The sequence below is a fragment of the Acomys russatus genome, chromosome 2 (assembly GCF_903995435.1).
Source record: "Acomys russatus chromosome 2, mAcoRus1.1, whole genome shotgun sequence".
Taxonomy (NCBI): domain Eukaryota; kingdom Metazoa; phylum Chordata; class Mammalia; order Rodentia; family Muridae; genus Acomys; species Acomys russatus.
The window spans coordinates 70,622,496-70,644,949 of record NC_067138.1 but is presented as its reverse complement, the minus strand read 5'-3'; the positions used below and the strand labels follow the sequence as shown (position 1 = coordinate 70,644,949).

Here is a 22,454-nt window from a genome sequence, read left to right as displayed (position 1 = left end):
TAAGAAGGCAACATACAGAGACATTGCAGTCTGCCATCAAAGCCTGGTGGAGTCTGAGGGCGCCTCTGTGAGCAGGGCCCCAGCTGACTTCCTCTCTTGGTCCTAGGTCTGACTCCTGGGGTCATGTGTGGCTGCCAAGCTGGGTCCTGTGTGACCATGTGGCAGCAGTAGCCTGGGTACTAAACATATTTAGACATAGGGGATTTAGACGTAGGAAATAGCTTTAGGATTTTTGAAAATAGAAGCCTAGAGAGTGTTATCCCACCCTGGAGACAAAGGACATTTTAGCATCCTTTTGTCTGACCTGTGACCTTGGCCAGAGATACCATGACAACCCTGAAAGGGGGCAGAAAGGAAGCATAGGCAGGAGAGGGCCATCGCTTCTGTTTTCCTCAATGTCAAAGAATGGCTGACGTATCTAAGTCAGTGATAGCTCCTGGGTTCACACACAGTTTACCTGGCCAGGCTTCCCTGGAAAGCAAGGAACAATACCAGAGGCCAACGGCAGCATCCACTGTGCTGGGCCTCCAGCAGGGGGCGCCATAAGCCAGCTTGGCTCCACACAGGCTAGGCCCAGTGAATGATCCAGTGGAGAGCCTCATGGTCCGCCCCCCCCACCCCTCTTCTCTGGACCTCTGTGGGCGCCTGTGAAGTCACCACAGCGGCCTGTACTTAGAGTCACACGGCTTGGCCACACAGCAGCACATGTGACGAGCCTAGGACCATGGCAGCTCTGCCTGGCCTTCCTGGTTCTCGCATCATCACAAGCTCACTGCGCTGTGACTCCCAGTCCCATTTGACTGGTGCTCCAAGAAGTGGCTTGCCCTAGGTTTCAGAGCCAGGGGAGGAGACCAAACTGAGACTAGAATGGGTCTACTTGCCTCCACAGCTGACAACGTCACCCTCTTTTCACCTTGAGAAGGAGGCCCAAGCCATGAGGAGAACACGCTGCTGCCTCTCCCTCTGTCAGCCTCCTATCAGCATGGGATGGGGGGGGGGGCAGGTGTCCATGGGTAGAGCCACATGACTCACTGTGTGCGTTGGGACAAAAGAGTTTCAGCCCCTCCCACTAACAGGAGCACCAGCAGCAGGCATAGTAGCTCAGGCCTATAATCCTTGCACTTGAAAGGCCGAGGCAGGAGAAGTGTCATGAGTTCAAGGCCAGCTTGGATCACACAGTGAGTTATATGTTATGAAATATCACCTCGGAAAAGGAATTGGCAATGCTGTGGTGTTATGACAGTGAGAAAGGCCGGTGTGCTGCTTTGCACGTTGGGGTAAGACTGTGGTCATGCTTGCACCGGCCGTCTCCCCCTCTTTCACCATCTCAGCAACATGGCTACCATTCATGGAGGACCCACCAGGAAGTGAGCGCCAGATCCTGCCTTAAGGCCCCGCATCAAGCTACTTGACCCTCCCGGCATGATGTTATTACCATGACTACCCCAGTGAGGAAACAGGCTCGGGGAAGGCAAGGGCTAGCCAAAGGCCCTCGGCTAGCGAGGGATGGTGTGACACCAGGGGCTTGTTCAGTCTGGGCTTCAAGTCTTCTTGCCCTGGGTGGGTTTCTGACTGACACTGGAGGCTGCAAGCATCAGGGATGAAGTGTTCAGAGCCTGGAGAGTGGAAGTCACATAATCTAGAGTGGCCCCCACAGGCTAGGAACAGCCCCCAACTCTAGCCTGAGAAAGGAAGTGGTAAGGAGGAAGTGACGGTGGGGGTTGGGGATGGGAAGACACCAGTGGGAACCTTGGGCAACACAAAGCTGAGGCAGGAGAGAGCTGGTACAGACCTGCCGGATTCCCGGGAGGAGGGGGGCGTCTGTCTTTGGGAACTGGGGTCCCTGAACTGAGGGGCAAGATGGAATGCATTCACGAGTATGTGTTCACTTCTCTGTAGGTGAATATTTGTGTTGGAGCAAGGATGGTGGAAGAGACAGTACAAAAAGGGAGGGAGTTAATGGGCCAAGGTAGGTGGGTGGGCCCTGGGTCCTCAGCTGTCCTCTAGAGAAGAGTGTAAGCCTGCCCTGTGTGAGCCTGAGCCCTGTATGAGCAGCCTCAGGGACTGGTTGTGGATGGCAATGGTGGCATTCAAGCTTAGGCCAATATCATAATCCCTGGAGCATTTGTTTAAAACGCAGGGTCTGGGTACTAGGCCTGGAAATTCTGATTCCAGGGAGCTAAGCTAGGCATGAGAAGTCACAAGGTAAGACCACCTCCTGGAAGCTTACAGATGAGGAGACAGAACCATCCCAAAGCTAGGGGTGTTTACTCCTGGTATCCGGGGGTGGGGTGAGGCCAAAGTCCACGGTTCTTATGGCCTGACCACCTGACCACCTTCCTGCTGAAAGAGTCTTTCAAAATGCCAGGTCTGTAGCATTGCCAGTAGTTACAAAGCTGCAAAGGCTTTAAAAGGTCATGACCCAACTTAGCAGCAGAGTAAACTGGAATCCATTGGTGATGTCTGCCATGGGTTTGGCTAAGAAATGGCAGTAAGTGTGTAGTGTGCCTGTGCTCTATCCCTTGCTCTAACCTTATCCTCAGTTTATCCTAAATGTATCTGACCTTCTAGGTCCCACTGGGGGCATCTTTTCCTAGGTTTTCTGGAAAGTCCCAGGCCCTGGGGTCTCTCCTAAACTTGTGGATCTCTGGGCATCAGCTGTGCTCCCACCCTCCCCCCACCCCCCAGGCCTCTTACAGTTGTCATAGCAACAGTTTAGCATTGCAGATGCACTTCCAGTGAAGGAGCAGAAGTGGGGCTCCCTGAGGGCCTCTTCCAAAGTTGATGTCAATCAGGGCCCCAGGCCCCAGGCTCTTCCTGTTCACCCTCACCCACTCGGGGACACAGAGTGCTTTTATGCCCTTCTGTTTAGGGAGGGAAAGCAAGTCTCAGAGGAGCTGGTGACTCACTCAAGGCCACACAATAGGTAAGGAATAGAACTTAGGTTCAAACTGACTGCTGGATTTAAAGGCCGTGGTGTGGTTTGTTCCATTAGGTTAAGTCCCCGGCCCCCACAGAGAGCCCTTTCTTTCCCCTCCTCAGCTGAGATCACTGCTCCTGCAGCCTCTGCCCTGGCACTGAGCACAGGTCCTGGCACAGAGCAGAAAACCATAAACATTGATGTGCTTGTTTATAAACATTTGCATGAGGCAAATAGCAGAGTCCTTAAGAGCACTAGTCTCAGAGACAGACTCTATCTAATTCTGGTCCAGACACTTGTAAATTGTATGATCTGGGTCGAGTTATATAGAACCTCTCTGGGACTCAGATTTCTCATCTGTGAAATGGGCACAAATACTCTCTAGAGCACAGAGCTGCTGGCAGATGAATGTACTGGTGTGAATTGCTTAGAATAAACACAAAAGATGTTGTCTTTGTTGTTAGCTAATAGATGTCTAGTCTGGCCAGGCCTGGACTGTTAGTTCATGAGGTATCCACTAGCCTGCCTCTAGGTTGCCTAGAAACCTCTGACATCATCACTTGCAGCCACCAGGTGTGTGCCAGACAATAATAAGCCACCTCATATCTCTCTCTGTCTCTCCTCCCTAATACTCTCTCTGTCTATCCCTCTAACTGTCTCTGTCATGACTCACTCTGGCTATACCTTCTCGCCTTCTCTCCCTGCCCTTCTCACAATAATAATCTTTCTTGTGCCACACCTGTCACACAGCATGTAATTTATATATCATAACATGGACCAGATCTAAATTGTAATAATGTGTGCCTGTGTGTGTGCATGTATATGTCTGTGTGTGTGTGTGTGTGTGTGTGTGCACGCGCGCACACACGCTGGGAGGGGATACGTGTATGATTAGAGGATAAGCCTGGGTATCAGGCCTCACCTACTTTGTTTGAGACAGGGTCTCTTTCATCGTTTGCTGCTGCTGCTACTGCTGCTCGTACCTGTGAGTGTCCAGCGATTCTCACACCTCTGCCTTCTGCCTTGCCTTAGATTGGGATTATAGGGGTGTATTACCTTATCTAGCTTTATGTGGGTTCTGGGGAATCAAACTCGGGTCTTTACATTTGCAAGACAAGTGCTTTACTCCCCACCCCCCACTCCCCCCACCCCCAAGCTACTGTCTCCAAATGTACAATATTCTGGGCTAAACCACACCTTCTCTGTCTTCAGCAAAGACCATAGGATGATGGAGCTAGGAGAGACAACACAATATATGAATGTATGGATTCTCCTCCTTGGTACCTTGAGGCCTTAGTTTTGTCTTCCATAAAATGAGCAGAAGGTTCACTGGGAAGGCTCTCAAGGAGCAGGAGTGGAACAGAATGGCGGCTCCTTTCCAAAGCGCTAGAACTGCCCTTCATGTGCACGCCCTCCAACTCCCCCCACCCTGGGCCCTCTCCTCACCTTCCTGTGTCCAGTGAAGAACAAAGACAGGTGATGCATGGAGCCTCCATTACGACCCAGTTCCTTTTTGAGGGTGCGGGGTGAAGGGATGGCCCAGGACGATGTGGTGCCCTCGCCATCAGAGCAGTGTAAGGTGGTGTCAGAGGAGAAGCAGGGTCCACGGGCCTCCTGCAGCAGGCTGCCCTCGCTGTGCGTCCGGCGCCGCAGCGAGTTCTGCACACGCAACGAGAGGCCGCCCTCAGCGCCTTGGCCAGTCTCGATCAGGCTGCTGCGCTTGGCCTCACTGCGTTCCGCATAGTTGTCATCGCTGGTGTCGTCCTCCTCGTCTTCCTCCCCCTCTTCCCCCTCCTCTCCATCTTCTGCATCCTCATCCTCACAAGAGCTGCCCCCATGGGCCCCATCCTGCTGACTGTAGGCACTATCTAGCCGGACCTCAGGGATCACGAAGTTAGGTCTGGAGGCTGGAGGGACAGCTACAGTGGCTGCTGGTAGCTCCCCAGAGCTGGTGCTCTGCTCAGCACTGGCCTTTTCCAGTGGGGAGCCCTGGCTGGGAGGTGACTCCTGAGACAGTGGAAGGTTCTGGACAGCGGCAGATGGTTCTGGGGTGACAGGGAGCTCTTGACTGGGCAGAGGGTCCTGCCTAGGAGTGGCTTCTTGACCAGCAGGAAGGTCCTGGCAAGACGGGAGTTCTGTGGTTGGAGGGGGTTCCTGGCCTGGTGGGGAGTCCTTGCCTGTTGAGGTTTCTGGGCTTTGAGGGGGCTCTTGGCAGGATGCTGCGTCTTCACTGGATAGTGACTCTGAGCCAAGAGCAGTTTCTTGCCCCGAATCCTTCCTGGGTGGGAGGTCTTGTCCTGCTGGAAACTCCTGGGTGGGAGAGGGGTCCTTCCTGGGTGGGAGGTCTTGCCCTGGAGGAAGCTCCTGGGTGGGAGAGGGGTCCTTCCTGGGTGGGAGGTCTTCTCCTGCTGGGAACTCCTGGGTAGGAGAGGGGTCCTTCCTGGGTGGGAGGTCTTGTCCTGGAGGAAGCTCCTGGGTGGGAGATGGGTCCTTCCTGGGTGGGAGGTCTTGTCCTGGAGGAAGCTCCTGGGTGGGAGATGGGTCCTTCCTGGGTGGGAGGTCTTGTCCTGGAGGAAGCTCCTGGCCGGGAGAGGGGTCCTTCCTGGGTGGGAGGTTTTGTCCTGCAGGAAACTCCTGGCCAGGAGAGGGGTCTTTGCTGGGTGTGGGTTCCTCAGCACCTGGCCCCTTCCCCTCGTCCAGGGGCATCTCCTTCTTCTCATCTGCCTCTGTCTCAAACATCTGCAGCACAGAAAGGAAGAAAGGATGCTCAAAGAAGGAGCCTTAGAGATGTCAGCACTACAGAGGCTGATACCAAAGCCAGAACCCCATACTCAGTCTGAGAACCAGACGCGAGACTCCCTGGGCTGGGCTGTGAAATCTTCTGGCTTGCTACTTCTACTCTATGTCCAGCACACTGGCTACCAGAGGGGAAAGAGCCTCGTCCCGAGCTATGCTGGTCTGTACGGACCTCGCCAGGCCAGACGTCCCCCTCTCTGCATTAAAAGCATCACTGCCCTCACCTGCCTGTGTGTGAAAAGGGGACACCAGGTAGTCTCTGCCTTCATGAACCAGAAGCGGACCCAAGCCACCACGCGAGAACTGTCAACATGTGGACCAATCTTGAATCTCATCAGAGGGTCACTTCACCAGAACCAGCAATTAAAACAAGAATCCAAGTGAATCATTCCAACAAGAATTTGCTCTAAATGCTAAGTATATATTTGAAACCACTCAATTGGATGAAAACCAGAGCTTTCAAACGTTGCCCAACACCTGGAATGACCAGATGTCACAAGCACATGGAACCTCCCTGAAGGGTTATCTACCTAGTGTGGAAGAACCTCAGATTAAAAAAAAAAAAAATTATGAATGAGTTAAAAAAAAAAGCAAGAAAGGCATTACTTCCTCCCTTATACCCAATGGAAGGAGCCCTAGGGGCTCCTACTTGGTTCTGACGGTAGATTGCATTTGCAAAGAAAAACACTAGCCCCTAATAGGAGTGTAAGATGTTGCTGTCTCAGAGGAAGTAATGTCCAGAGAACATAGGAAATGGCGTGTCTGACTGTCCCCAGTGCTGCAGGCACATGCAGGAGGAAGCAGGCCTCAGGCCTGGGTGAGGTTGGGTTGTACTCAAGGCCTTGGAATGCAGCAGCTAGTCCTACTTAGAGCCCAGATTTCATTCTTCAAACAGCCATATTGACACAAAACTAATGAAACAGGAAGCCACACACGTACATACCCCAGGGAGCTTTAACACATGGGAGTGGATGTTCTGAGCGCACTGGTGCAGAGCCCTGAACTGAAGGTACTCAGCAGATGAGTTCTGACCGCTTGCTGTAGAGATCATGATAGCCATTTGATGGACAAGGAAACCAAGGCTCCACAGCAATGACCTAACCACTACTGTCCATTTTCCCAGAGGCAAAAAGGCCATGTGATGAGCACAGTGAAACTCCAGCTAGGCCCTCTCTCTCTCTCTCTCTCTCTCTCTCTCTCTCTCTCTCTCTCTCTCTCTCTCTCTTTCTCTCTCACTCACTCACTCTCTGGCTCTCACGCTCTCTCGCTCTCTCTCAATTGGGAGTGAAGTGAGCCATCTGTGGTTTCAGACAGCTTCAGGGTGCTACACACGCAGGTCAGAGTTCACACTGACACCTGGGAGCATCAGAGTAGATATAAAAGCAAACTGGATGAGACCTGTGTAGGTGCATGAAAATGCAAATGTCCCACCAGGTAGAGCAAATGGAAGCCTCAGAGGACTATGAGATGACCAGGCCTCCGGTCAGGGAGGATACCCCAGGCCAAAGACAGGCAGAGACTCCACAGAGCTTCCTGTCCTGGAGAATCCTGGAACCAGCCAGGAGGTGGCCATTCAGGGACCCCTCAGAACCTAAAGCATCAGTCATCCTAAACCTCCAGCAGCTTAGACCAGTGGGTCTCAACCTGTGAGTCACGACCCCCTTGGAGTCAAAAGAGCCTTTCACAGGGGGTGCATAAGACCATTGGAAAACACGTCTTTCCAGTGCTCTTTGTAACTGAGACACTACCCCTCGATTCGTCTCCTGGCAGGATGCCCACAGCTAGGACTGCAGCACTAGGAAGGTTGAGAGCCACTGGCTTAGACAGAAAGGCTAAGTTCAGAGAGGGGCAGAGGTTTTCCTAAAATTATTTAACAGAGCAAGGTAGAGCCAGTCACTAGGCCACCAAGTGCCCACTTTAGAAATGGAATGACCACTACGCACGAGTCACAAACCAGGAGAAAACAGGACAGAGAAAGAACTGTATAGGACTAGAGCATGGTGATGACAGGTGCGGTGTTAATGATGGATCTAGAAGGAAATTCTGAACTCAAAGCATGTCTTCCCTACAGAACTATAGAAGCAAAAAACACCAAACACCCAGGATCAAAGTTTGCTTCTATGATACCAAGCCCTTCCTGCTCCAGTATGCCGAAACTACGGTGCTGAGCTTCAGCCTCTCCAGGCTCTTCCCAAGCAGAAAGAGAGACAGGGCTCAGAGGATACTAAACAGTGTGCCTCAATGACAGCCCACAGCTACTGTGTACAGTTCAGAGGCTAGGCCAGGGCCAGGGCCATGGCCTAAATCTGGTTTCATTCTCTGCAGATCTGCTTCTGATCTTAACCTGAGAAGCAAACCCATCACCAAAGCTCAGCCTGAGTACTAAACTCATCACCAAGGCTCAGTCTGAACACCAAACCCATCACCAAGGCTCAGTCTGAGAACCAAACCCATCACCATCTTCCACGCAGTATCTGTATCAGAAAAAGCAAATTCTCCTGCAGCAAGCTCATGGTACCCCACATTTACATAGGCAGTCCCTTCTGACATAAACAGACCTCCACCTGCCTCATAGTCCTGGGGAAGGAAACAGCTGCTGAGTGCCCTCAGGGCCTGGTACGGAATGACACTAACAGAAGAATCAAGTAAAGTTCCCCTGTCCTGGGGGCCTAGGCCTGTCCCACAGGTGCCTGTTAACAGAGCCCACCCTGTCCTCTTAGGGAATGTGGGGCAACAAACCCCAAACCAGAAATGCAAGTCAGCCCGCCTCCGCCTCAACTCAGCCCTAGTCTGAAGCCAAACCAAACAAAACCAGGAGGGGAAGTGCTGCTGCTGCTGCTGCTGCAGGGTTGCCAGTCCCCAGAGGGCCCTACCCTGAGGGATTAGCTGGGAAGTCACTGGAGCTGAAGGGCTTTTCAGAGAGCCTGGTGGTTATGCGCTCCAGTGCCCCCCCCCTGACTTTGGTACAATGGGGCCCACTTTGTAGCTGTGCTACTCCACTGAGCATCAACCTCTCCTTTTCTGGAGCTAAGCCTAGGGAGGTCACATGGGTCTCACAGGCTATAGTCAGCTTCTTCACAGAGCTGAGCCCGGGAGACATACTGATACAATGGAACTTATTAGTGGTCTCATTCTAGAGACGGGGAGCAGAGGCCTGAGGTGGGGAGAGAATTACTGTCCCCTGTCCCGGGTCTCTCTCACACACACAGTGAGAGTCTAGAAGAAGAGGAAGCAGCTTGAGAGTGTGCCTGAGGCCTATCTACATAAAGCTGATGCTTTGCCGACAGGGCGCAGAACTCATCATCCAATGCCAAGCTCCCAGGCAGGATCTGCATGTCCTGTGGCCACTGTGGGCAGGTTTGGTGAGGCCAATGTTCCTGGAAGAGCTAGCTGGGGTGGCAGTGGCTGGAGGGCACACTCCAGAGAAGCTTACAGGAAACCTGAGAACCCCAGAGGTGTGAAATGGCAGGAGGGGAGATAAAAAGAGGGGGTCTTGGGGGTTATGGCAGGTATGGGTTACCCTGGGAAAGAATAACATGGGCAGAGCTATCTGTGTAAAACTTGCTCCGGACAGCGCTGGGAGGACATGGAATTGGGATACATGCACTCATTTATTCACAGGTATTGGAGGGCAACAGGGAGTAAGTCATATAGACTTCAAGGAAGAAATAAAATAAACGCTAGACAAGGTGGGGGTGGAGTGCTCTAGTAAAGGAAGTACAGATAGCTGGGGACGCCTGATTTAGAAGGAGCTGCAGCAGATTGGGATCACAAGAATCCAGCCAGGGTGACGGAGGGAAGCTACCCTGCCCTGACAGGGCATTAGATCTCAAGCACCACAGGCTGTTGCTACACTGCCCCATCCCCACCCAGAGGGTGTGCATCCCTCCCGGTAGGTCCTGTAATCCCTCCATCCATCATTTCTTTGGCAAGGCTGGAGCAGGGTTAATTCTGTCCCTGTCTCGCCTGCAAGCAGCCACAGGAAATGAGCCAGGCCCTCTAAATGGAGCCATTGCCCAGGGCCTAATCAAATCCTCTCCCAAATGCGATCCAGAGCTGGGAACAGGCTGAGCAAGGGTTGGCATCAGCGATGCCCAGAAGTTCCTGCTCATAGCAGCTGTGGCTGCTGACCTCAGACCCCCACCATCTACTAGGCTTACAGGGTAGTGGCGGGCTGCTGGAAGTGACCTGCCTAGTATCATTCAGCTAGTGTCACACATGGAGCTGTCTCTGTTGACCCCAGGCAACCTGGGGTACTCACGCTGATGATTCATCAGAGCCATCAGATGCCAGGCCTGGCAAATGCCCTCAAAAACCACTTCCCGCTCTGGGAGAAGGGGCTGCTGGTGTTTGCCTCTGTCTCAGGGTGGCCCTCACATAAGACAGAATGTTTCAGAGAGAGCACGGGTTGGAAAGCCAGGAGCCGTTTAGGCGTGAGATCTCTGGCTGCCTGTTTTTCTCTGCCACGGCGCAGAGAGGCCAGGAAAGTGCTTGTGGAGCTGGAAACTTGTCCGAGACTAGGATAAGCCCACGGAACTCTAGCCAGGCCGTGGGCCTCCAGACTTCACTCTTGCCCTGTGTTCTCTCTTCAAGGGCTTTGGGTCTTTTGGGTCCCCAGCTTCTAGATCTTTGGCTTTACTCTGACTTCTTCCATCTTTAGACACTCGGCCCACATCCACCTTCCCCCATCCAGCCTCAGCCGGCTCCTCTAGGACTCGGCTTTTAGACTGCCACCAGCTCAGCCCTCCACATCACTGTCTTCCAGCACCCCCTGCCCCCCACCCCCATCATCAGCTTCATCTGGGAGGACAGTGACAAGCCAGTCCTCACAGTGGTGACGGCTTTGGATATGGAACCTGCTTCATTCTTTCTGGCTGGGGTGCCTTAGGCTTAGCCTCATTCTGCCTGTTTCCTCAGCTAATATAACAAAGGAGTGCTGCTAGAAAGATAAATGAGCTCTCATGGATCCAGAGGGTAACACTGTGTGGCCATGTAAGTAGCCCCGTAGATGGCCACCCCCAATGAGGCTGGGCTTGAAACTTGCCCTGCTCCACCATAGGCTACTCTGCCTGTCCATCAGGGTATCAGTTCCAGGCCCTTCATCTTAGCCCCACACCTCCCTAATGTACCACCCTCTGCATCTTCAGCCCCACCCACCCCAAGGCTAGATTCCACGGGTTGCTCTTACCCAAAGTCCCTCAGAGCTCTGTGGCCAAACACTGTCCCAGGCCCATTGTGCTTTCGGGGCGGGAGGGAAGGACAGACATTAGCCAGGTTGTCACTCGGAAAAGCCCAAGATCATCACCAGCCACAGCCTTCAGTGTAAAGGAGAGCTAGATCCTGCTGTGAGGAGAAGCGGGGTATTGGGAAGACCTTGTTGGTACCACAAAGGGCACAGCTCACAGGAGGAGTACCAAGCGACACGGGTGAAATGCTCCAGGGAAAGCAGGTGGCATGCAGCTCAGAGCCGGAGTTGGAGACCACTTTCCAGATCTCCATTACAGGGGGAGGAATTCCCCCTCAGTCACAGTCATAGGGGAGAGGAGTAAGGGGAAAATGGGAGGGAGGGAGGAATGGGAGGATACAAAGGATAGGATAACCGTTCAGATGTAATATGAATAAATTAATAATAATAAAATAAAGAAATAAAAAAGAATTATGTAAAAAAAAAAAAAAAAAAAAAGCTCCACCAGCTTCGTGTATCCCAGATCAGACGCATTCTGAGTGTATTCCACCTCTGGGCCCCTGTATGACACCACCGCCAGTTACTCAAACAGAGTCCTGTACAGCATTCTCTCATCTGGATCTTTCACCACCATCCCACCCCAGGGCCAGTTGCCAAGTCCTCGGGGATGGTCCCTCATCAACCCTCAGGCAATCATCAGGCAAGGGTAGGCTGAACACAGGGGACAGAGGGCAAAGCAGAACGCTCCGTGCTTTCGGCTCAATTCCCAAAACTGTGCTAGGAAACAAAACTTACCATTTTTTTTTTTTTTTAAAGAATCCTTGCACTCTCTCTGCATCCATGTAACATTCTTAACCCCCCATCCAAATTGGGGGCGGAGCTCCCAGTGGCAGGCTAGATGCCTCTGGCCATTCTCTGTGCTATGCTGAAAAAACCGTCCTTGTGCAAGCCTGAGCTTACCACATCTCTGTTTAGAACTCTCACGTGACTCCCCAGCACCTCTCTAAGACCTCCATAGGCCTGGAAGAACCTAGGAGCCTCCATTAGCTGCCCACTAGGCTTCCATGCAGGGGGCGTGGCCTATCCTTCCTTGGTGGTCAGGCAGTACTTCTTTCATTTATCAGGACCAGGCCCTGGCTCACTCTGTGTCCCCTATCCCCTAGAGTAACTTTGAAAATGCTTACAGAGCCCAGCCATGTGCCAAGGCCTCTGCCAGGTACTGGAGCCAGGACTGGAGCGGCAAGATCCATCCCTGCCTTGGAGATGCCAGCTCTGTGAAGAAGAGACCTGGACCAAGAACCAGGCCAACCTCTCCCTGCCCCGACCCTGCCCCAGGGGCTGTGGGAGCTGAGGCAGCGAGACAGGTAGGTGAGGTATATGGAGGGGGAATTGGGGGAGGCAAAGGACTGGAGACTCCAAGATGCAGCTGGAGACAGTGTAGCCTCCTGGGGAAAGGTGCTGTGCTTGATGGCACAGGGGGTTGAGTGTGCCCCGGAACCCCAACCTCACTCTGAAAGCAACACTGGGCTCGTGGGACCATATCCTAGCTTATCCACCCTCTTTCCTCAGATTCCTTCTAAGTATTTGCCTTTTAATCTTTTGCAAGTTACTTGACCTCCAGGAGCTGCTTGTTTTCAGAATGAGACTAATGATCCTGACCTCCTGGGGTTGCTGGGAGCGAGTGAATACAAGCAAAGGTAGGTAGTGGTGGCCAGTGAGCAGCAGAGCTCAATTAACAGTCCCCAGCATCCCCATCATCATCGAGATCCATTTCCACTATCTACAGACCCTGATCCCCACCTCCACCCCCACCAGACCCCCCACCCCACCCCCAGCCCCTGCCCGCTGGCACCACCACAGCCTCAGCACTCAGTAGATGCTGTTTTCAAGGTAAGGCTCTAGTTCCCATACATACCTAGGCCCTGCCGTGTAGAGCCACCGCCAGTGCCCGGAGCTGTCTCCAATTGCACCTTAGAGTCTCTTGACCCATGCCATGCCTTTATCGCTCACTACCCTAAGAGCCCTGGCCACCTCTCTCATCTACCTCTGAGCTTCCATGGCTCCTGAGGCAGGGCTGGGTAGGGAGCGACTGACCTGATCCTTCACCTATGTCTCTCCCCCAGAGACCTGGCACCTCCAGAGCAGGGATGGATCTTGTTGGTCTTTGGCACTAGTACCTGGCACAGGCCTTGGTGTGTGACTGGGCTCTGTAGGCATTAGCTTGTGGAGTAACTCTGAGAAGTGAGGGTAAGAAGTGAGGGGGCTCCCATGCTCATGTTGCCAAAGCAGGATCTGCCTGGACCACAAAGACAGCAGAGGGGAGGCCCAGGAAGGGAGCCTAGAGCAGCCTAGAGCCCTTCAGCCAGAGGGAACAATCAGCTGGGGTTCACAAGGACACACAGGAGGAGGACCTGAGGCAGTAGAGCTATAAGCATGCACTCACAGGTACACACACACACACACACACACACACACAGACACACACACACACACAGACACACACACACCCTCCAATGCTATCTCTTTCTGTTACACCATCACGGTCTTTCCTGTCCTCTTTTGCTTTCTTTCTTCCTCCCTTCCTCCCAAAAATGCTTCCTGAGTGCAAGTACCATGCCGGGCAATAGTGAGCAGTGCCACAGTCAGGGCTCGTTCCTGCTCCTGGTGACTGACTGGTCACAGAAGGGCAGACTCTGAGCCACGGACCTAGAGACTCTCCTAACCCAGCTCCTTCCCAGGATCCACTTCAAATAAGGCTTGCCTGCACCATCCTATTCCAGGTTCATTAACCAGGGATTTAAAAAAATAAAAAAAAAAAAAAAGTTCTGCCATGTCAAGAAAACCCAGGCAAGGGCACAAATAACACTGTGCTCACCAAGCTGGCAACTCGAGACTAGGTGGGGAAGTTGGGGCCAATGCCTATCACCTAACCATGTGCTGAGGCCAATGTGCTACAGTGGGGTATGTGGAGGCAGGGCCTGGCGCATGCAGTGAATGGTGCCCACTGCTCACAGGCGGGCACCATGGGCCACTCTAAACTGCGCTTCACTAAGCGATAGTTTATAGCGAACAGGGAGCACTCCAAATGCCAGGAAAGATGGAACAGAAGTTCATTGTGGTGAAGAAGTGGGACAAAGCAGGGTTCAAAATCCTCCTTCCCCCACCTCTAAGATCAGTGCGCATGTGCAGCCTATTTGACCTCTTTAAAGGCTGGGGCTACCTTGTGTGTCAACTGTAGGGACTCAAATGCCAAGGCCCCACATGTTAGCAGCGCTTGGAGACAATCCACATGAGGTATGGGGCATGAGGCATAGGCCAGACTCGTCACAGGTGCTCAGTAAGCACCTACAAACCTTGCAATCATATTCTTAGTCCTATCAGCATCACCATCACTGACACTGTCAGCTCACGACCCAACACCCAGTTCTGCAACAGACCACTTAGTACATTCTGATCCTTATAACAAGCCTAGAATAGGAGGATTTGTAGCTAACTTAGCTGAAATCAGGAAATCAAAGCCTGTATGGAAGGTACCAGAATCAAAGGAGGGCACTGGTCTATGCCCCTAGCCTTCTCCTTGGTGAGCCCAGTCACTCCTCTGCTAGGCATCACTCTCCCAGGGTGTCTTCCCACTCAGAGGGGTCACATCTTGGCCTAAGGCATGGCCAGGGCTCTGTGAGGACTAAAAGTAGGAGAAGCAGCTCCATCCTCTTTCCAAGGCACCTGCCTTATCTGTCTGCATTGCTCCTCCACCGTCAGGGCCTGCAGCGCTGGGGGCTCTGGTGAGAAATACTGGAGGTCTGGAGTGCACAACTGGACATCAGACTCAGCTGCAGCATCCCCCCCCCCAACATCCCCCTCTCCCCCCTACCAGCTGAATGTCACCTTGACTGGCCCTCAGGCACAAGCCTGCCTCACACCCTTGAGTCCCTGACAGATGCACCATCTCTGGGAGGGGGTGATGCTGGGCCCCATTTGGGTGAGTCTGCTCCAAACTCATTTTCCAGCTGTCTTCACTATGGGACTCCCACCACTTTAGTCTTACACAAACCTGAACAAGTCATTCTCCCCTTCCAAAGTCTTCAGCCCCTGGAGGCAGCTAAACCTGCTGATGCTCGAGTGCTCTGTATGAGATGGTGCGTGCCACTTCCCCTCCCCCCAGCACCACAGCCCCCAGCCAGTCCCATTTAGTTATAGTATCGCAGATGCACACTCTCTCTGGTACTCTACACCTGGGCTCACACTGTCAATCATGTCACGAACACCCACCTCCTCCCCACCAACCTGAGCAGCTCCTATCCATCTTTCCAAAGCTCAGTCTACCCGGCCACATGGCTGCATTTGATCCTCTTGACTTCTGACAGGGTGACAATGTCCCACAGTGAGAAAGGCCAGTCTCTTTGATAACTTGAGCATCTCCTCTGGGTAGATGAATCTGGACTTCTGCATCACGCTGTGCAGAAAAATCTATTCCAGATGGGTTTCGGATTTAAAAAAAAAAAAAGAAAGAAACATAAAATGAAGACCCAGCTTATCGGTGGGGCTCGTGTCTGCAGAGTCAGACAACCCACAGGTCAAAAATACCTTTAAAAATATATATTTCATCTGTAGGGAAAACATATAGATTTTTCTTCTTTGTCAATAGTCCCAGAACAATATTGCCTAACAAGTCTGATAACCAAACCTACTGATGTCCACACAGATGGGGATAACTGATGGTATCTGACCCTTACAGCAGCCCAGACTTCACATTGTATTGGGTTTCATTTATTTATATTTTTAAAATTGTTTTGAATGTGTATGTGTTTGTGGTGTGAGCACACATGAGTTCAGGTGAGCACTCACGTGTGGGTCTGTGGTGGTATCGAAGTTGACCTTGTTATGTCTCCTCAATCACTCTCCACTTTATTTATCAAGGCAGGGTCCCCCTCTCTCTGAACTTGGAGCTCATTTTCAAAAGTTACCAGATTAGACTGTCTTACAATCAAAAACCACTTTCCTTCAAATATTCCCTGACAAGAATAAAAAGATAAGCCCCAGACTCTCGGGGAATGTGTTTAGCCAATAAGGAACACACATCCAGAATATTCTTTTTAAGCTCCCCACAAACCTGGAGGGTGGGGAGAAAGACATGATCCAATAGGAAAGTGAGGAAAAGGCTTGAACAGGCAGCGCTTTGCCAGAGGGTTATCCAAATGAGCAATTAGCATATGTAAAGTCCCACCGCCTAATGAGTCATCAAGGAAATGTAAATTAAAAGCGCAATTAGATATCACCGTATCTGATACAAATAGTCTTGCTGAGCACAGGGGGCAACAGGCACTGTCATACATGGCAGGAAAGCGGATGCGCTGGCATCATGCTTTGGGAAATTGTGATGGCATCTACCCAGGCTAATTATACACAGCTCTGTGAGTCAGTTATCCAACTGCAGGTGTATGTAAGAAAGATGGATGCACTTCAAAAGACGTGTTCAAGAAGGTCCTTGCCACACTATTGACTGGAGCCTGGAACTAGAAAGACCCAAAACACTGTCAAAGGTGGGATAATGGGTAAACTGAGGTATACGTATAGAGAGGCACACTAAATAGTAACAGTGAACTAAAAGGAAACTCTGAGGTGGCACGTTGATGAATCAGCATGACAACACTCAGGGAAAAAAGTCAGCAAAAACAAACATCTACTCAAGCCCATTTATACAAAGTCCAAGGTAGGCAAGCAATTAGGGAAAGAAATCAGGACCACAGTGACTGCAGAGCACACTGGGACATTCCCAGTGTACTGGATGGGATGTTTTCCTTATGGCCCCGGGTGGGTGGGCTCATTTGGTGAAAAGCCATCAGCTGCATTCTTGTCATCTTTCTCTAGTACACTTGGCTTCTATTTAAAAGTTCACTCTTTTCCCCTCCGAGACAGGGTTTCTCTGTGCAGTCTTGGCTATCCTGGACTCACTTTGTAGACCAGGCTGGCCTTGAATTTACAGCGATCCACCTGCCTCTGCCTCCCGTGTGCTGGGATTAAGGCATGTGCCACCACTGCCCCGCTAAAAGTTCACTTTAAAGACAGAGGAGAACCCTCAACAGCGTCTTCTCTGCCAGAGACAGCAGGCCTTTCCTCTGTAGGCTTGCCACCTTGTGTGCACGTTTCAAACACAAGCCAACTATCCGCCTCCAAACAGCTGTTGCCTGTGTGCCCTCATGGCGCTCTGTGTCAGTCTCCTGTCCAAAGCAGCTCACCTACATGGCTGTACTAGCAACAGCCGCCTATGGGATAAGACACCTGGTCCTCTGTGAGATGACCTGGAATCCGTGGGCATGATTCCTCCTCCTCTGAGAGTTTCACATTTGCAGCTCATTTGACCAGTGACGTTTACCACTGCCAGAGGGACCACAGGCAAGAGAGATACATGCTGTGAAGTGAGGTCACTGCCCTTAAGTCCAGAGTCCACACCCCCTACAGGACACCTTAGATGACCTCAAGAGAGGAGGAGGAGCAGGTGGCTGGTGCTGGAGGGCAATGTGTACAATCCTGGCAGGAATCACATCTACATCAAAAAGAAGTGGAGAGACTAGGATGTACTCTTGCTCTCTGGACCTCTACGCATGTGCGTCGACAGCCTCCCCACTGCAGGAAGCTCTCCTACAGCTCCCAGGCTGTGCCAGGCATTGGCAGTGGGCAGCCACCACATCTGTCTCACTCTCCCTTTCTTACCTAGCCTGGGCCTAAGATCGCAGAATGAACCTTTTTATGTTGACACCTCCCGGATTCAGAAAGGGTGTGTTACACAGAGGCTCTTAACAGGCAGGAGAGGAGAGGAGAGCGAAGGAAGGGTTGAAAGAAGAGAGGGAGGTAGAGAAGGGGAAGATGGAAAGACAGAGACAAAAAGAACAGAACTAAGATGCTATTTGGACCAACTATAAATTATAGTCCCTTCAGGAAGGTTTTCTGTCCTGACTGGACCATGCACGGTGCCTTCCATTCTATGGCCCCTTACCTAACCTCTTCCAGCCTTGTCTCAAGGTTTCTGCCAGCCATTTGCCACCACCACCACCACCCCTGCTCCCACCAAGAGGCTCTGCATAGCTTTTCCTCTATCCCTCTTCATGTCCCCCTCACCATCTACCACCTGTCTCCAGGTGCTGCTGCTATCAGATCAAGGCTAAGCTACCAACAAGTGACCGGGCAGATGGTCAGTGCTCCATCTAGTCCCCTGTAACTCACCACACAGCCCATTTCCCTAAGCTGGCGGGCCTGGGTAGTTCTATGGCAGCAGTTTGGATCATTGTGCCCAGAAGGGTGAAATCCTGGGCCATCTGCATTAGAGGGGACCAGCTGGCAGCTCTCCACACATCTACTGTTATGACCCGGACCATCAGAGAAAAAAGGCCACTAGGGAGATTATATTCCCATCCCTCAGTGCTTTGACCCTCAGATTTCCCAAGTGGCTGATGGTGCATTCTCCTTCCATCCCACTCTATTCACTAGTGATTGTGCGGAGGGAGGATGGGGGCAGGGACGGGTGTCAGCTCCCTGGGCCTGAGCCCAGCTGGCCTGCTGTGAGTGGCTCCAGCCTCCCTGGGCTTTGAGGGCTGAGCCATAAGCAGCCTTGTTTATCCCTAGGAGGAATGATGGTTTTCCCTGAGCAATGACATCTTAGAAACGGCAGACTCCACAAACAACAACAAACCTCCCTGGGTTGCAGCTTGCATGAGAAGAAGGCTTCTACCCAGAGGCGCCTGAGTAAGAGGCAGGAAGGCCAGAGGCGGCTTCTCAGCTGAGCCTTGCCTTAACCCCCAACTCTTACACCTAGGTCTGTAGAGAACCAGAGAATCCAGTGGCTGGACCGTGCCTAGCATTATCTGATCCAGTTCCTGGTTGCTCCAAAAAGGAAACTGAGCTAGAAAAAAAAAAAAAAAAATAGGTGAATCTGCCCAAGATTCACTGATCAGGTATGAAAAGCAATTGGGTCTCTTGGGCTTTCTCTACCATACACATTGCTTTTCCAGAGATCAGCAAGCTCCATCAGTAATCCTAAGGGTGCAAAAGGAGTGTGTCACTGTCACTGGAGACTTCAAAAGAGAGAGAGAGTGCTCCAAGGTGAAGCTCCTATGCCCTGAGATATGCAATGGGGAGAGGCACGGGCTGAGCATCCAGAGTCCTGGGTTCCATGTAACCTCCTGAGACTTTCCTTTCTCCCTCAATCCCAGCTCTATCCAGAAGGTAAACAGACTCTACCAGCTCCAGATGCCCAGAGACCAAATAGGAAGCAACATTCAAGCTCCCCAGGGATCTGACTGGGCATAGGCCCTCCCTCCCAGCTGTGCATCTTTTGAGAGACCTAGGCAGATCCCTGGTGGAGAAGCAGTGTTCAAGATCTAGCCCAAGTAATGACCATTTCAAAGTGGTCCAAGAAGCTGAGCTCTAAGACCCAAAAGTCCGTGCAAAGGATCAGGAGTGTTACAATGGATCCATCCAGGGCTGTACCTTCCACCACCCAGCACAATATGACCCCTGAATAGACTCTTTCTATGAATTTAAGTAAGCTAGAGTCAAAACTCCCCCTGCCTCACTTCCCACCAAAGCCAACCTTCAACTTCTTGGCCCTCTTAATATCACACTGATATGTAGAGACTAGAGATCCTCCCAAGGGGCTCCTGGCCTGGTCCTCTCCTGGAAGCACCCACTCTCTTGCCAGGTACAGATCTAAGATGGACAGTGAGTTGACCTGGATATCGGAGCATGACCTTCGGGGCGGAGGTGAGGTGGGGGAACGACCCCTAACTCATCAGGGCATCTCACCACCTCTCTCCAACCACACCTTGGGAGAAAGCTGGGCTTGTGGTGACTAAGGGATGAATAAACCCCACATCCCGCATAAATAGGACACAGGCAGCCACCAGAGGTGCCACCAGCAGCAGATAGATGCAGTCACTGCAAGTATGGAAGTTGGGTGAGATTAAGACCTAGAGAGAACAGAAGAGCGAGGCTTTCTTGCCCTATAGAACAGCGTGCAAGAAAATTGGGAAGAAAGGCAAGTTGGGGAGTAAGGTGCTTTCATTGATAACTAGTACCTACAATCAGGAGCCCAATGGACCGTCCTAGCTCAGAGCCCTGAACAAGGAGTCACTGTCTCGGTGGTCTCTATCCTCAATATGCTCCTGTTTCTCAGATGCTAGCCTGGGCCTGAGTGTACCCCACTCTGCAGCTTGGCTCCCTAGAGGCTCCCCGCCCTGGGCTAAGCCATGCCACATGCTAGAGCCGAAGAAGAGGGGAGGTGGCCCTTGGCTGGGCACAGAGGACTCAGAGGGACTGAGTGGAAACTTTGACTCTGGCAGAGATCCTGCCAGCGTCAGAGGAGCAAGCCGCGGCAGCTCTTGCATTGGTGGGTGTGCAACCACTCCAGCCACACTAACAGGGAGCAAAGTGGCCACAGCACAAAGCCAGACAATCAGCCTGGGTAGGAAGCAGTTCTCTAGACTCGCTAAGGGGCCTGATGGCCATGCACTAAGTCAGGAGTCTTGAGCAAACAATGGCCGACTCAAAGTGGAATCCTGTAGCTTGGGGCTGGGTACCAGCTTCCCATGTGTCCTGTCCTGCCCTCGCTTTTCTGGGAGGTAGAGGTCCTGAGCCCTAGTTTGGCTCAGTCATAGAACTGCTGCTTCAACTTAGCCAGGGCTTTCCCCCTCTCTGGGCTCAGGGTGCCCTTCTAGCCCAGGACTTAGCGTTCTTCTGGGACAAGAGTAAAGACATGGACCCTCTGAGCTGAGGACAGAATTGATCTCTTCCTGCTTACTTACAGGGGCTACCTCTGCAGGTGAGTGTGTCTCAGCTGGAACCAAGGGAGCAGGTGCAGGCTCTTCCTTTGGCAGGCATTGGGGTGGGGGTGGGGGTGGCTTTGAGCTCATGGGGCATACAGCAAGCCTGCTTGTGTTTCCAGACCTCAGAGACTAGTATTAACACCCCAAGGCCAACCAGTTTAGGACTCCAGCTCTTCCTCAGACAGGGGATCTACATAAGAACTGCCATCCCCAGTGCCTGGTGTGTGGTCAGCATCCCTGACACAATACCTAATCCTGCTGGCTAAGCACTCCTTCCCCGTGTAGTGTCCCAACTGGTCACCAAACATTCCTTGTCTCTCCTAGAAAGAAAAACTAGCTGGCTGGCTCTCAAATAGAGGACCAGTACACAGTGGAAGCCTGCCCCCTACCCTTGAGGGGTTACTAGCCCGAGACAGGCAGACAGACAGACAGACAGACACACACACACACACACACACACACCTCACCACAGTACACAGAACAGAACCGGTTTGGTTGCAAGATGTCTCTCAATGGCTGCCCTGGGGAAGAAACAATAGAAGCAGGGACATAGGATGTCTTGAACAAGACGACCCTCCCACTGCCCACCACCACCACCACTACCACCACACACACACACCTTTGTCATCAAGGCACCTACCCAGCACACTCCCGGCAAGGACCCAGGCAACTCCTAGCTGCTGCAGCTTCTGCCGGCCACCCGCCCGGGGCTCCACCCCGCTCCTCCCGAGGGCGGGCGGGCAGCCGGCCGGCAGTGTCAAGCGGCTGCCTTCCCCGAGACAGAGCTCCTTTGTGTCAGTAGAGCTATTTATGGACTTACCCAAGTTCCCCAGGGGAGAGGTACCTGCTGGGAAAAGCAGAACCAAATGACCAGGTTCCACCTCCCACATGGAGGTAGTGTGCTTTTTTTTTTTTTTTTTCAAAATCCTTGCATCACCCGTCCCTCCTCCTCTTCCTCCTCCTACTTGTCCTCCTCCTCTTCCTCCTCCTCCTTCTGCAAGTGCCCTTCCCAAACACACACCCGCTCAGCCAGCCGCCGCCACTCAGAAAAGAGGCTTGACTCTAGCTTCCATCAAACAGAAAAGTCTGTGATTTTTCCTAAACCACTCCCCCCACTCCCCACCCTCCCCCACCCTCACCCCAAGGATATCACAAGGAAGAGAGTCCTCCTCTAGCCAATCCTTTGGCAGAAAGTGTGCACTAATTGGAGCCTGGCTTGTACTCTCAACTAAAATTGCCTCCCTGTGTCCCTTGCTGCCCATCCGTAGGTCCCCAGCTGATGCCTAAAGTACAACTCTTGAGGAGGGGATTCAGCCATCCTTCTCAGGGGCACCCTTGACCCTGGGGTCCTCAGTGGACTCCACCCTGAGCCCCCAGCTACACACACACATCCTGAGGTCTCCCAGGGATGGGGTAGTGCAAAGCTGAGCAATAATCAAGGCTCCCCTGCCACACCTCCCACCCCTAAACTGCCCTGCCCCAGGGGAAAGCTGCAAATTGAACTCAGGGTCTTCCAGGCAGCACAGCTGACTGACAATACAGCTGCCCTCAGGGTCAGGGAGGGGTGACTTTGGTCTTTCTAGCATCATTATAGAGCACAGCTGGAAACACGTGTTTTTATTAGGCACCTGATGCACCAAACTATGGGGAGTCTGAGATACACAGAGGCTCTGAGCTTTATCCCCGCAGCACAGTGGCCAAGAAGTGCCTGTTACAGCAGCCAAAAGAGGAGCAC

General features: G+C 52.3%; 1 protein-coding gene across 2 annotated transcripts in view; it reads right to left on the bottom strand.

The window, feature by feature from the left end:
* Window positions 1-21,706, bottom strand: part of LOC127203986 (regulator of G-protein signaling 3-like) — a 30,718-nt gene extending 9,012 nt beyond the window's left edge. The window contains exons 1-2 of one of the 2 annotated variants that reach the window (XM_051162944.1): window positions 21,540-21,706; window positions 4,367-5,659 (exon numbers count right to left, since the gene is read on the bottom strand). In XM_051162944.1, coding sequence (XP_051018901.1) covers window positions 4,367-5,659 — 1,293 coding nt within the window. In that variant the 5' untranslated portion in view covers window positions 21,540-21,706. Of the gene's footprint in view, window positions 1-4,366; window positions 5,660-21,359; window positions 21,511-21,539 lie in introns of those variants that run through there. The other variant, XM_051162935.1, reaches the window with a different exon arrangement.
* Window positions 21,707-22,454: the final 748 nt, after the last annotated feature.